At 31.1% G+C, this 13,729-nt stretch overlaps 1 protein-coding gene across 1 annotated transcript; it reads right to left on the bottom strand.

The window, feature by feature from the left end:
- Nucleotides 1–2,674: 2,674 nt before the first annotated feature.
- On the bottom strand, nt 2,675–4,210 carry LOC114723088 (F-box protein At5g50450-like). Its single transcript, XM_028909233.1, has 3 exons — nt 3,992–4,210; nt 3,734–3,896; nt 2,675–3,650 (listed from the first exon to the last, which is right to left on the bottom strand). Exons 1-3 carry the CDS (start codon nt 4,135–4,137, stop codon nt 2,856–2,858), a joined length of 1,104 nt encoding a protein of 367 aa, XP_028765066.1. The 5' UTR covers nt 4,138–4,210; the 3' UTR covers nt 2,675–2,855.
- Nucleotides 4,211–13,729: the final 9,519 nt, after the last annotated feature.

Consider the following 13,729-nt stretch of genomic DNA (forward strand, 5'->3'; position numbering starts at 1 on the left):
AATTATAGGAACTAATATTTTAAATAAAAAGAAACTCGATGGATCATAACCTATGATTTAAAATCTGAGAGACCAAAATCAAAATAAGAATAAATTTGAGAGACCAAAAATTATATTAATCTTTTTTAATGATCAAATTAACTTTTTTCACAAAACATATTTCGTCCTGAGCATAAAATAACTCCTCGTCTCTTTTCCCTAAACATTGATGTTTTTATACCTCTTGTTTATATTTTTTATATGTCATCTCATTTGATAATTGAGTAATTGACACGTTTAGCTAAAGTGATGGGGTGATCCAAATCCTAGTGGAATACAACTATTTTTTTTAATAACTATAATACAACTATCAATTCCGATCTAAAAAAAAAAACTAATTGATTCTACCCAAAGGAAAAGAAAAAAAAAAGATTGTTACTGATCGTGTTCATCTTTAAAGGGAAACACCAAAAATTAGGCTAATTGATAGACAAAGTAATAAATAAATCAAACTCAATAATCAAACGTAGAAACGCGTATTAAATTATGTAAAAATACATTTAATGTTGTGTGTGTGGAGGAGAAATAAAAGGTGTGGTTTAATGAATAATGAAAGAAAGAAGTAAAGTGAAAAAGAAAGAAAGAGGGAGGAAGAGGGACAAGATGAATAACTTAGGGCACAATTCGTGGGCGAGAGTGATAGTATGTATTAAAGTCTCCACTCAATTTGGATTCCAAGAAACACGAAAAGCAGAGCCTCCTTTTTCACTGATTAATTCCCAAATCTTTCCCTCTATTTCTCCCAGCATTTCCTTTCCTTTCACTTTCCCACGTCCTTTTCTCCCCTTTATCCTAATTTTCTTACCCATATATTAACTCTGATCCTTAAGAATTAGTTAATTAATTTAAATAAATTAAAAAAATTAGTTAAATTATTTATTTCTAATAAACATGTGTTGTCTTTCCTAAAATATCATTGCTAGTTATATGTATTAACTAAAATTATCATTTGACAAAAAACATTTAGCATATACAGTTACTATAAGGATTATCTTTAAAAAAATAGATAAATATGACAGATATAATAGATTAAAATTTTATATTTAAAATTAAATTGAGTATCAAACTAATTCTTATATTAAACATAAAAGTTAGTATAGACTATTCTTCTTCTACCCGTAACATTCATTCACTTCTTATTTACATTTCGTTTCTTTTCCTTCTCCACGTAAACGAGCGAAAAGTCAAATCATATTGGAAGGTTATAATTAAATTAAAAGTTAAAGGACTAAAAGATTAATTTTTCTAAAATGTAAATATGAAATGTGCGTGAAATTGAATATATTTACAATATGCTATGAAAATTGGATTTTGAATAAATATGTTTAACAAAGCAGGCATGCAACACCGAGTTCATGGATATAATAAGTACTATAAAAGTTAAAATGTAAAATAATTGGGATAAAAATTACATGTTATTTCTAATCTAATTTATGGATAAAATTTACATGAAATGCTATTCCTAATCTAAGTTATGATTAGACTGAGAAAACTATAATAATAAAATTTTATCGGCACCTTTCTATCTAAATTAAATCTTAACTCCCGTCCAAAAAAAAAAAAGATCTTAACTCTTAAGAGTAATATTAGAACGACTAGTTTATAATTCATTCCATTATTTTATTTGTAATAACTCTCAAACAATAATACTCTTTCGGTCCTTAATATAAGACATAATTATTAAGTTAATTTTGGTCATAAATATAAGACCTATTTATTATATTTATCAATTTTTGTATAAATTACCTCTATAGATACTCCATCAACCATAATCAAGTAAGTAGGAGAGGAAAGATATTAAGAAAGATGATTATGGTATTTTTAAAAAAATATGTCATATTTTTTATAATTAACTAACTTATTTAACTTTCTTAATCTAATCAAATTAATTAAATAGATCTTATATTAAAAACTAGATGAGTACTATTTGTTACCTGTGGAGTTCTCGATGGCATCCTAAGTCTTTTTAAAATCTTGTCAAGTTCTAACTAATTCCACCAAATTAATATATTTACATCTATTTTTAAAAAAAATTTGAAAATTTAATTAAAAAAAATCTAGCTTTTTTCCTTAGATCAATAAAGATCGGCAATATATTCGTTATCAGCCGTCATATTAAATATGAAAAAATTTCTCACCTTAAATATCCAGACCAAAATGTCACTTGAATTTTTTTTTTTTTTAACTTTGACCCTCTAATCTGACTCACCCTTCTTCTTTCTTGTGATCCAACATTAAACAGGGATAAAACTAAAAGAGAGTAAATTATTATTAACTCTTTAATTTATAATTTTATCTTTGTTTATTGGAAACATGAACCAAAAAATTTGCAAGCCGCATTTTCTGGAGAAATCACCATTTCTTTGTAACACTATTCCATATTTGGCATTTCCCACTGACCAGGTGGGGCGAATCAACGGCCTTAATATCGGTGCATGTATCTCAACGTCAACGTGCCTTCCCTTCCCCAAGAAATGAAAACAAGGCCAAGGTCGTACTCCACACCCCATCTTTTACTTTAATTTTAAATATAAAATTTATAAGTATAATATCTATAAAATATATATAACACTTATTTTATAGTGTAATTTATATTATAAAATATATTTTATATTTAAAATAGACAGATATTATATTTAAATATGCAGGAGTATTAACACCTAAAGTCACTTTTTTCGATTTTGTAGACTTTTTTTTTTTGGCCAAAAAGGAGCTGTGATTGAGTTGCTCCCAAAAGAAATAATTTCTTCCTCCGTCTGTACACTGAAACACCATAAAAATAAATTAATTAAAAAGAAAAGCTAAAATCTACTTCTTCATCTAGCCTCCATGTTCTGAGCCACCCCGTTATGTACCACGTCAGCACCACCTTCGCCATTTCCTCCTCTAACAGCGTCACCACCACCGACACCGACGTTCTCCCCCACCCACGCGTCAACCGGCGAGCATTCCACCTTGTGTCGTAACTTCCAATCTAGCGCTTGGCACCCACGCGAGCAATAGTTCACCTTCCCGCAAACGGAGCATCGCCGGAACTCGTGTGGCCGTGTCTCCGGCCGCCCACACCCAATGTGCGCGCACAGTCTCAGCTCCTCCCCTAACACCCCACGACCCGACTCGAACCAATCCCTCAGGAATCTGTTCGCCGGATGCACCTCCGGCACCGCGACGTTATACCCGTAATCACTAAGCAACGGATAAGTCCACTCCATTCGGCATGCGTTGTTCCCAAGCTGCGGGTGGAGGCGCCCCTTCAGCAGGGAGGAGCGGAGCCGGGAGGGAAATGATTTGGAAACGGAACGTAAGACGAAAGCGAGCTCACGCGCGTTAGCTTGGATGAGTAAGCGCCGTCCCTCCGCGATGTTCCGAGTGACCCCATACCCGTCTTGAAGGCAATGGCCTAGTTCGCGAAGAGCGTCGATATGGCCGAGAAGAGACGCTCGGGCACACAGAGCTACGCCGGCTTTGAGATCCTTGTCGCTTTTGGATCCACCGCTTCCGTTGAACTGTATAACCGCGAGTGAGTACAACGCCGGCGCGTGAGATCTCGTAGCCGCTTGTGCGATAAGCTTAAACCCGCTATCTCGATTTTCTAAACAGTAAAACCGGATCTGCAACAAACAAATTACAAGAAATAATTCAGTAAATCTCTTTCTCCTTCTCCGGCTGGATATGATTGATGATACACACTGACCATTCCGAGAGTATATGAAGCATGGACGTTGCCAGCACTAACACATCGCCGGAGAAACCGATGGGCATCTTCAGACCAGCTTTTGGCTTTCACCGCAAATATTTTTTCGCCGGCTCTGGATAATACCAGTCGATTCAAACCCAGTTGGTTCAGTCTCTTGCATCTGGAAAAGACGAAAATCCATTATGTTCCATTAAGCATGAAAACCCAAAACAAAAAAGTTAGAACTTTCATGAATGTTGGAACAGTGGAATTTACGTTAACAGAACAGTAATAAACTGAGAAGGAGAAGAAGCAGTGTGGCTGAGCTTTGAGAGAATGAAGAGGACGAGGTCGTCTGGTAAGGCATCGAAGAAATCATGTTTATGGAAGTGTTTAGGTGAATGTTTGAGAGGTCTTCTCATATTGGCGCATCCACGAGAAGGAGAATAAATGATTGGCTAATGGTTTCCAGGGGAGCGGAGGGAGCCAGGCAGGGCGAAACAAAGAGAAACAGGGGAGCCACCCTTATATGTAGTGAGACAACTGCAAAAGCTACTGTGCAAGGGTGGGCCCATGTTTTATAAAAAAGTTTAATAATTAATTGAATAATTAGTGACTTGTTAATGTGATTTTATTTAATTGGACAAAATTCAATTCCTATAGTAATAATGGTTTAAAATATTAATGATCATATTTTAAAATAGTATTCTTATGATTAGAAGTTCTTGATCATATTTGCATTATTAATTGTATTTTATTCAACCTATTACTTGGTTATAGTATTAATTTCAGTATCATAAATAATAGGTCGGGAACTCATCAAAATATGTGAAGGTGAAGTGCATAACTTGCCTGAGTATAAAATATACGTAAGGGGATTAGAGCTATTTTGATTATAACAATATACATATTTTATATATGATTAACCTACTCCATATTACAATTTTTTTTTTGGGTGCTATGATTTAACAAGGTTTGAGTTACATTATTGTCTCTTCAAACTTTCTAATATTCATCTTCGTGGAAAGCTTTTCAGAGTTAGTGATTTGATTTCTTGTAACAACGTAGTTTTCTTATGTTTGAAACACCTAATCCACCCTTCATGCTTAGCCATTGCTTGCCTACTCCTTAGAGAATTAGAGATATTTTAGTATTTATTATATACTACCTCTTATCCTAACTATAAGATATTATTTGTAGTCGAGATCTTATAATTAGGACTAGAGGTAATATTTTTAATATTTATTGTATAAAAATTTATTATTGAGAAAATTAAAAAAAAAAACTTTTAAAATTTCAAAATCACAAATTAGGCATGACTACAAAAATGTGTATTCATTTGCTTTTCATATGTTGTTAATTGTTATTGAAGTGTAGCGAATAAAACTAATTTAAAATTTTAAAATTCAAATGTATATTTTGTATATTTTCCTTTTATTATTCTATTGTACACCTCATGTTTGATGATAGCTCTTTTGATGATAATTTTTTTATTATATAAAGGTTGAATTTAAGCATTTATTTAAAAAGATAAGTGTTAAACTGACCATTTAAATAGAAGATATAAAGTTCAAAATGTCCACTTAACTTAATGATTTCACGCCACTTGGATAATTATAATCTTACACTATACTTATGTATGTGTATATGTATACATATATTGTATTTCTCTTGGTGGGAGGAATTCAGCCACAAGTTATTATTTTTAATTTATTATATTCCTTCAGTCTTAAATATAAACTTTGTTTTGTAATGTAATTTATATTATAAAATGAGTTTTATATTTAGGACTGAAAGATTATTTAGCTTTTAATTTAGAAAAAGATGTCATGCTCTATCTGGTCTTTTGAAATGGTAAATCTTATCATTTTAAATTAATAAATTTACGCTAGAAGTGGAGAAAATTAATGCACTAAACTATTTAATGGGTGATTATGATTTATACTAGATGGTATATATTTACATTAAAAAGACCGATAAATATCGGTTCAGTTGATAAATATGTGACCATGCTTTAATGAATATTTTCTGAATTTTAATTAAGCATCACCCTTATTTTAAGAATCTAAAATTAACCTATAAATGAAATTTATAGTTCGGAATGTTATTTTGTGTAAAGATGGCATTAATTAGTTAATTTCATAAATTTCTATATTTTCTTTTTGCCAACCGTAAATTTCTATATTAAACCTTTTGCATCGAAAACGTATTAACATATTAGATGGTAAGGTCATAACCTTTATCAATCAATTTAATAAATATCATTTTAATATCTACATAAATTGGAGAATTAAAAATTGTACACGGCTTAATAATAATTTTTATCATTATGTGGATAATCAATTGTTTTGTGAAAATTCAAAAGGTCAATTTAAATGACAAAGAACAACATTTCACTGATGAACATAACAAGAACAAAAATCACAAGATTTAGCACAGTTGACACTTAACTAGTCAGATTTCTTAAACATATATATAGTCAGGATCTAATCCTTGGTGGTGTGCATAAAGAGGATTTTATGTACTAAAATCCTTTCAGGAAGTCTATAATACGAGAAAATTAGTCATCGGCTTACTGTTACCGACAGTGAATATCCTATGGCGAACAAAGTAAAAAATGACAAGAACAATAGTTCAATTTATATTTTTCCCATAGAATAATTTCATTGATATAACTAATATAACTGTAGATGAAAATATCCCATGAATTATATCCAAGAAATGTATTTATTATTTCTTATTAATTTAAGTTTAATATTTTGTCATTTTTTATATTAGAAAAACATTTACTATAAAATTGATTAAAAAAAAGACATATTTGTTTTTATTCCATTATCAATTGACACGTAAGAGTTTATGAGAATGATCATCAATACTCCATCAAATATTGAACCTCTCGGTGAGAACAATTGTTATTGACCTTTTAACTAACGAATTCTCAATTATCTTTTGTTGCTTTGAGTAATCAATATATCCAAAATATTATAATTGACTTTCTACATTGGCTGCGCGCAACAGAAACCAGTTATTTAAAAAGCTTGGTCAATTCCTGAGTTATCATATTTTTCACTCCAACTGGCAAATACGCTGGTCCATGTATATCTTTCTTACAATCTAAGAACTGGTTTAACTTAGCACATCAATTAATCACCCATAGTTTCCTCATTTAATTAATAGTAGTTTGCCGATTACTTAACAAGCTCAGTTGCACTGGCATCTATAATATATATATACTCCTCCGGTCCTTATTATAAGACCCAATTTGACTTTTTATTTGGTCCTAATTATAAGACCCAATCCATTTTGTCTCTTATATTTATGCATTTTTTTTCAAGATAATCCTTCTAATAATGATAGTTTTAGCCAATATACTTAATTAGCAAGGATATTTTAGGAATGACAACACTTATTTATTATAAATAACCAACTTAACTTACTTCCTTAATCTCCTCAAATAAGTCAATTGGGTCTTATAATTAGGACCGGAGGAGTATATATTTTTAATCATTTTTGTCAATTATAGAAACAGAAGTATGCATCGAAACGACCCTTTAGACTTTAATTAATTAGATGGATTGAATACACTGGCCGGCATATCTTTATAAGTTAATTAATTGACAGTCTATAGAGGAAGTCAGATTTTGTTTTAATTAATAATCAAATATGTTATAATTGTAATAATGACAACAACATATTTTAATTCTTTGGGTGGCTAGATCTCGACAAAAAAACCAACCCCACAAAGAAGAAAATTAAAGCCAACCCCACAATATGATTGATCTTACTTTCACGGCACAACACACGCGAATAGGTTCATATATTGATTAAGCTTTGTTTTTATATAGCTAACAAGAGAAGTTTGGTATTTGGTAAAACACATGAGATGGATTTGATTGAACAAACAAGTGCATGCCCCCTAATTTGAAAGCATAATATCTCTTTATCTTTCTTACTTTCTTGTGTTCCTACGCATCGTGCAAGTTGAACAATAATGGACAAAAACACAAGCTATATATATTAATTATTGTAAGCAAAATATTTTACGAAACACAAGTTGAAGGGATCGCAGATCTACGAGATTTTACGTTAATTAGACTTACTTATATATGTATCCTTTTTTCAGCCCCTTAAAAACGCCATATGAAAATTGTATGTGCCAAGTCTTTAAGGTCTGGACAGCATTTTTCTTTAAGTTTGATTTGTCTCTACCTATTCTAATCGTCAGGTGCAAATTGAATTGATGACAGAAAGATATATAGTGAGTTTTGATGTTGTTGTGTTTAAATGGAGGGATGGGGAGGATGATCTTATAGACAACGAGGTGATGCCTTGAAGTGGTGTTCTTGAATTGAAATAGCATACCTCTTCAATTAAAAAATTATCATTATATGTTATTTCATGAATTAACATAAATTCGATAATCACTTAGTATATTTAAAATAACATTTTCATAAGAAATGACATCTTTCTAGTATGCAGAGTTTTCTTGAAATAACGTAACGTTCTACCAAGTGATAGTTACTACACCGTTTGTTGCAACTTTTCTCAAATAATGTTACGTTCTTTAGCAATTAATTCTTAATACTTAATTTATAAGAACACTGTTTTTTTTTTGAAAAAAAGCATCTTTTCATTTTGAAAGCAATACTCCAACATTACCTCTGCATTATATATATATATATATATATATATTATTTTGTGATCCTTAAGATTGGAGTTCTAGATAATCATGACATAAATATGTGTGTGAGAAGGAGGAGTTTTGCAGATCACGCTAAAACTAAGTAGGAAGAGATAATTTTTATGAGCCTCGATGGATCAAGTGGGGACATATGTGGCCATAAAGAAACTTAAATTAATGTATGCATTAATTATCGTATGATTCAAATTTGGATATGAAACTTATCAGTGTGACTTTGTGTGGATAAGGACCTATCTCAAGGAGTTGGTGAAACACAAATCCTCTTCCTCTTTTCCCAGTCCCACTAGCAACATTAATTAGTTAAATAATTTCAATTAGGTAGAAAACCAGTGCTGCGTTTGCATTCTCTCATGATTTCCACATTTTTTTAATTCTAATTTTGTCACGTTCTTAATTATCAAACAACAATGGAATTAAGTAAAGCTGTGTGTATGTGTGATTTCTTTTAATTGAGAAGAAAGCTTGAGGAATTAGAGAGATGTATATATATATAATGACTTTTACTAAAACAAGAAGAAACCCACAGGGTCATCATGAAACCGGTCAGTTATTTTAATTAATTTAACCAATTAATTACTATAATTAATTACAGGGAGCTAGCTTGCATGGGTATGGCGTGATTCATATTGCCGCATGACTTACTCAAAATTCTGGAAGAGCAGATAGCCCACAAGTTTCCTATTTGATGATAAGTGATGAAGACTGTTTATTTATTTTTCATTTTAATTGTTTGGGGTGTATATATATGTATTTATAGGGAGAAAAACCTGAGAAAGCAACTGAATCATCGGAGATTATTTGATAAAACTAAGGTTATTTGACTTTGAATTTTGGGATTGGATGAATGAAAATTGCGGCACTACGGACGCGAAGAGACAAATAATTGAGGTTACAATATACTCCTCCGGTCCTTAATATAAGACTCATTTAACTAATTTGATTAGATTAAGGAAGTTAGGTAGGTTAGTTAATCATAAGAAAAGTGACACATTTTTCCTAAAACCATAATCATTTTTCTTAATACCTCCTTCTCTCTCTTCTACGTACTTGATTATGGTTGAGGGAGTATCCATAGGGGTAATTTAGAGAAAATTGATAAATATGAGAAATGGGTCTTATATTTAGGACCAAAACTAACTCAAGAATTGAGTCCTCTATTAAGGACCGGAGGAGTATTATGGGATCCGTGTGAACCCTTAATTTAGGTTTCACCTGTGAAATTTTTTCTATTTTAAAATATTTTATGCATATATGATATGAGCATACTTCTATATTGTTGGTTGTGTCTGAAATATATTTTGCCCTCGTGAGGGCATTAATTAATAATTTAGGACGCTAGTGTGTTGTTTAATTTCAACATGTTTGAAAGATATTTTTAAAATTTTCATTGCCAAATTATAAGAAAAGTCACACACACATATATAATAGCATGGGCAAAAAATTGGAGAAGAAATTATTAATAATTGTATTATATTGCAGTTTCAATGGCTTTGAGAGGAGATCGATGGTTTTAATTTTTTCCACCTTCAAATAAGAAATTCTAGTTTCTGTATTTGCTCTTTGCTGCAAAAAAAAGATTGTTTCTTATTATTTTTACAAATATATTTCTTCTAAAGTTTTTATTAAAATGAATAATAATTTAACCAAAATAAATATTTTTTGGCGAAGTAAATTGACTAAATATTTTCCGGGAGAACAGCTTCTTGTTTTCTAATATAAATTGTAAATTACAAACGAGATCTTATAATTAGGACTAGAGGTAGTATTTTATAATATAGCCAATAGATTATATCCTTTTTTGCAAATTAAAAAGCAGATACCGCCGACCTGAACTTAAAAGTGAGATTGAACATATAGCCTTCAACTTATTGGAGAGTTTCCGTGCCATTAAAGCCATTGGTCAATTGCCAGCAACAGCACCAGTCAATTCCCAGATTATCAAAATCAGCTGCTAGCTCATAATATGTATCAAGACAATTTAATAATTACTACTTTTGAGGTTCTAAATATAAAACCTAATTTATAAATTACATTACAAAATCAGTCTTATATTTAAGACTTGAGGAGTAGAATATATATTAACCAAAGTTAATTAATTTTATTCTCAAATGTCCCAAAAAAAGTACGAGTATTTGTGGGATAAAGTTTTTCAATCTCGGAGACTGCGTTAATTCTTCATCAATTTGAATGGAGCTGAGTTGATATATATATATATATATATAGATATATATAACTTTGAACTTGAAAATATAGAATATATTGAATTGGCCTCTACCATGTTTATATCACAGTAAGAAAGCTAACAGCTCCTTTGAAAATAACTGTACATATGTACACTTTCGTGTATAGAAAATGAACAATGTTGAAAGGTCACGCCCACAGAAATATTGAAAGTCACGTACGTAATGGTTGTGTGCGTGTGTGCGTGTACATATGTTTCTTTTTTTTGCCAACGTTTAATTTGTATATATGTTTTTGTCGTATATATGTCTGTAATAGCCAGGTTTGGTCATTTTTCTGCCCTAGATCTTACGTAGTTTGGGCTGTTTTGGGCGGCTTATTTTCAATATTGAGTTTTGGATAGATACTGGTGGTTGATAAATCATTAATTGGGTTTACAAGTTCATGGGACTCTTATCTTATCGTTGTTAACAGGGAAGATGAACAGTCATAACATAAATGGATAAGCTCGTGTGAGTGAGAGCATATATGGAGTGTATATTTATATTTATTTATATATATGTGTGTGCAACGTAGATGATGATGAGTCCTACGTAAGGTATGATTGTGGTCTGGTTAAATTGCGTGTTAAGTACGTGAGTTGTCCACCACCCTCTATTGCTCTTTTCTTTGATCATGGTGGAGTAATGGTTAGCCTCCTCACTTTCAAGTTTCTTCCTGCAAGTTTTAGGCCGGTTGTCTTCTTGTTTTTTGTTTGTTCCTGTTGCCTCGTAGTGTCTGTTGGTGTTGTTCTTCGTTTCTGCTTTATGTTACAGTGTCTGTAATTTGATCTTCCTTAATGATATTAGCTTTTCCGGTCAAAAAAAAAAAATAAGTACGTGAGTTGTCCTTAATTAGCCAGGTAGCTAGCTTCACTTTTTATTATATTTTAACAAACATCTTGGGGGGCAAGCCATATTAATTAGCATTAATTGTTATTCATGTAAGTACATTTTAATGGTCATATCATTGCAACGTGAACAATGTTTACCGACTTTCGTCTTCAACTATTATTTGTTATTATTATCGTGTGTTTGTTTAATTTGTGTGCGTACATATATATATATATATATATATTTATATATGCCATTTCTATGTATATATATGTGTGTACCTATTATATATATATATATTTTATCAACATATGTACCTACCATTGATATTATTAATTATTAAGGGCATAGCTTTCTATTAATCGAGTTTGACCATATGATTCGCGGACGGTGTCTCATGACCCACATCTTATTCTCATGTTAGCCGAAATTCAATATATATATTTACACTATATATATATATGTGTATATAGTCTGAAAGTTTAGTTTGTATCAAAAAAAGTTCGTTGAATTTTTTATCATGTTTTTAAATCTTATACTCCTCCGGTCCTTAATATAAGACCCATTTAACTAATTTGATTAGATTAAGGAAGTTAGGTAAGTTGGTTAATTATAAGAAAAGTGACATTTTTCCTAAAACACCATAATCATCTTTCTTAATACCTCATCTCTCTCTTCTATTTGATTATGGTTGAGGGAGTATCCATAGGGGTAGTTTAGAGAAAATTGATAAATATGACAAATGGGTCTTATATTTAGGACCAAACCCAACTCAACAATTGAATCCTATATTAAGGACCAGAGGAGTATTTTGATTCATAGCTAATGAAAATTTATCTCGTAAAATTAAAAACTTAAAAATTAGTCCATTGTTTTTCTTCACTCGGATTCGCTCGGTCAAAGGGAATATATAAATATATATAAATAGAAGTTCTTTTTATTAAATCCAATTTTCCTTGCAATAGATCTCGTGTATCCTATTCTAGTAATCGTTATGTAATTTTGATGTCGTGAGGATTTTATTTTTATTTATTTCTTTTTTTAAAATTGCAATGATAAAATGGAGTTAATTATTATTTACATGTTTAAATGAAAAATGTGCAACCTTTAATAGAAGATGTTATAATTAATATATGAAGCCATTTAGAGGTTCATTAAGGTTATGATGACCAGGCCTTTCGAGTTTATAAAATATTCATATACACAGATATGTCCTTACAACACAAAGAACGAACCAATCTTTGTTAGCACGTGTGCTTCATTAAATTAAGAAAATACCAAATCCGGTTCTAATTATAAAATTTTATTTATAGTCTATAAGCAAAATTTTATAATTAAGACCAGAGGTACTAAAAATCCACACCACGAAATGATTCCAAGCTTTGGATATAAAGACGTGTTTGTGAAGCATAAACAAACTAGAAGAAGCAAAAGCAAAAACAAGAAAGAATAAAATGGTGTTTGAACCTGAATTATAATTTTAAAAGTAATTTTACATATACAAAATATATATGATAACAGTTTTGTTTCGCCTTACAGAAAAATACTTTTAAAAATTACATTTAAAGATATCTAAACACCCCAAAGCTACACAAGACATATAGCACGTGGCTAGATAACATATTTAAAGTGAATAAAAGAGAGAATTACTGTGAGGTTTGGTAAAAAATTCTAATAACAAATGAGCAGCTGAAATTTAGGGGGTGTTTGGATAGAAACCAAACCATGGTTTCAGAAGTACTTTTACAGTTTATGAAATAAATATGTTGAGGAGTTTGCCTCGTTTTGCAGAAAAGTACTTCTGAAACCATGGTTTGGATGTTGCCCAACACCCCCTTATTGTTATTTTTTATTCTGAAATCTATAATTACCGCTGAATTGTTATGAAATTTTTATGTGAATATGTTTTTTTTTAATGATCTTATTACAATTATCCCCGACTCCCCGAATGAAATTGAAAGAAACAAAGGTTTGATTAATTGAGTTGAGAAGGCAGCCAAAAGGGGAAGGTATAGCTATGGCCGATGCAGATAGAGGCAAATGAAACGGCGGCGGCGGCGGCGACATTTATGGCAGGACGTGTTGTTGTGTCGCGCATGTAAACAAAACATGTACGATGAAACAAGGCAACAACAACAGAAACAGATAAGAGGAAGAAGGTTGCTTGGCCAACTAAACAAGGTAGGTTTGTAGGGATTGATGAACAGCCCACCTTTCTGGATTCTGCTTTACTCCATCATTCATTACTGCCACCATGTG

Source organism: Neltuma alba, unplaced genomic scaffold, assembly GCF_004799145.2.
Source record: "Neltuma alba isolate B1F8T4 unplaced genomic scaffold, ASM479914v2 tig00012124_pilon, whole genome shotgun sequence".
Classification (NCBI taxonomy): domain Eukaryota; kingdom Viridiplantae; phylum Streptophyta; class Magnoliopsida; order Fabales; family Fabaceae; genus Neltuma; species Neltuma alba.

Excerpts from the sequence above, each read along its gene's own strand:
- LOC114723088 (XM_028909233.1), bottom strand. The coding sequence starts at position 4,137 with ATGAGAAGACCTCTCAAACATTCACCTAAACACTTCCATAAACATGAT. Across the intron at positions 3,897-3,991 it reads TTTATTACTGTTCTGTTAAC|ATGCAAGAGACTGAACCAAC; the intron begins GTAAATTCCACT and ends CGTCTTTTCCAG. Across the intron at positions 3,651-3,733 it reads CTTCATATACTCTCGGAATG|ATCCGGTTTTACTGTTTAGA; the intron begins GTCAGTGTGTAT and ends TGTTTGTTGCAG.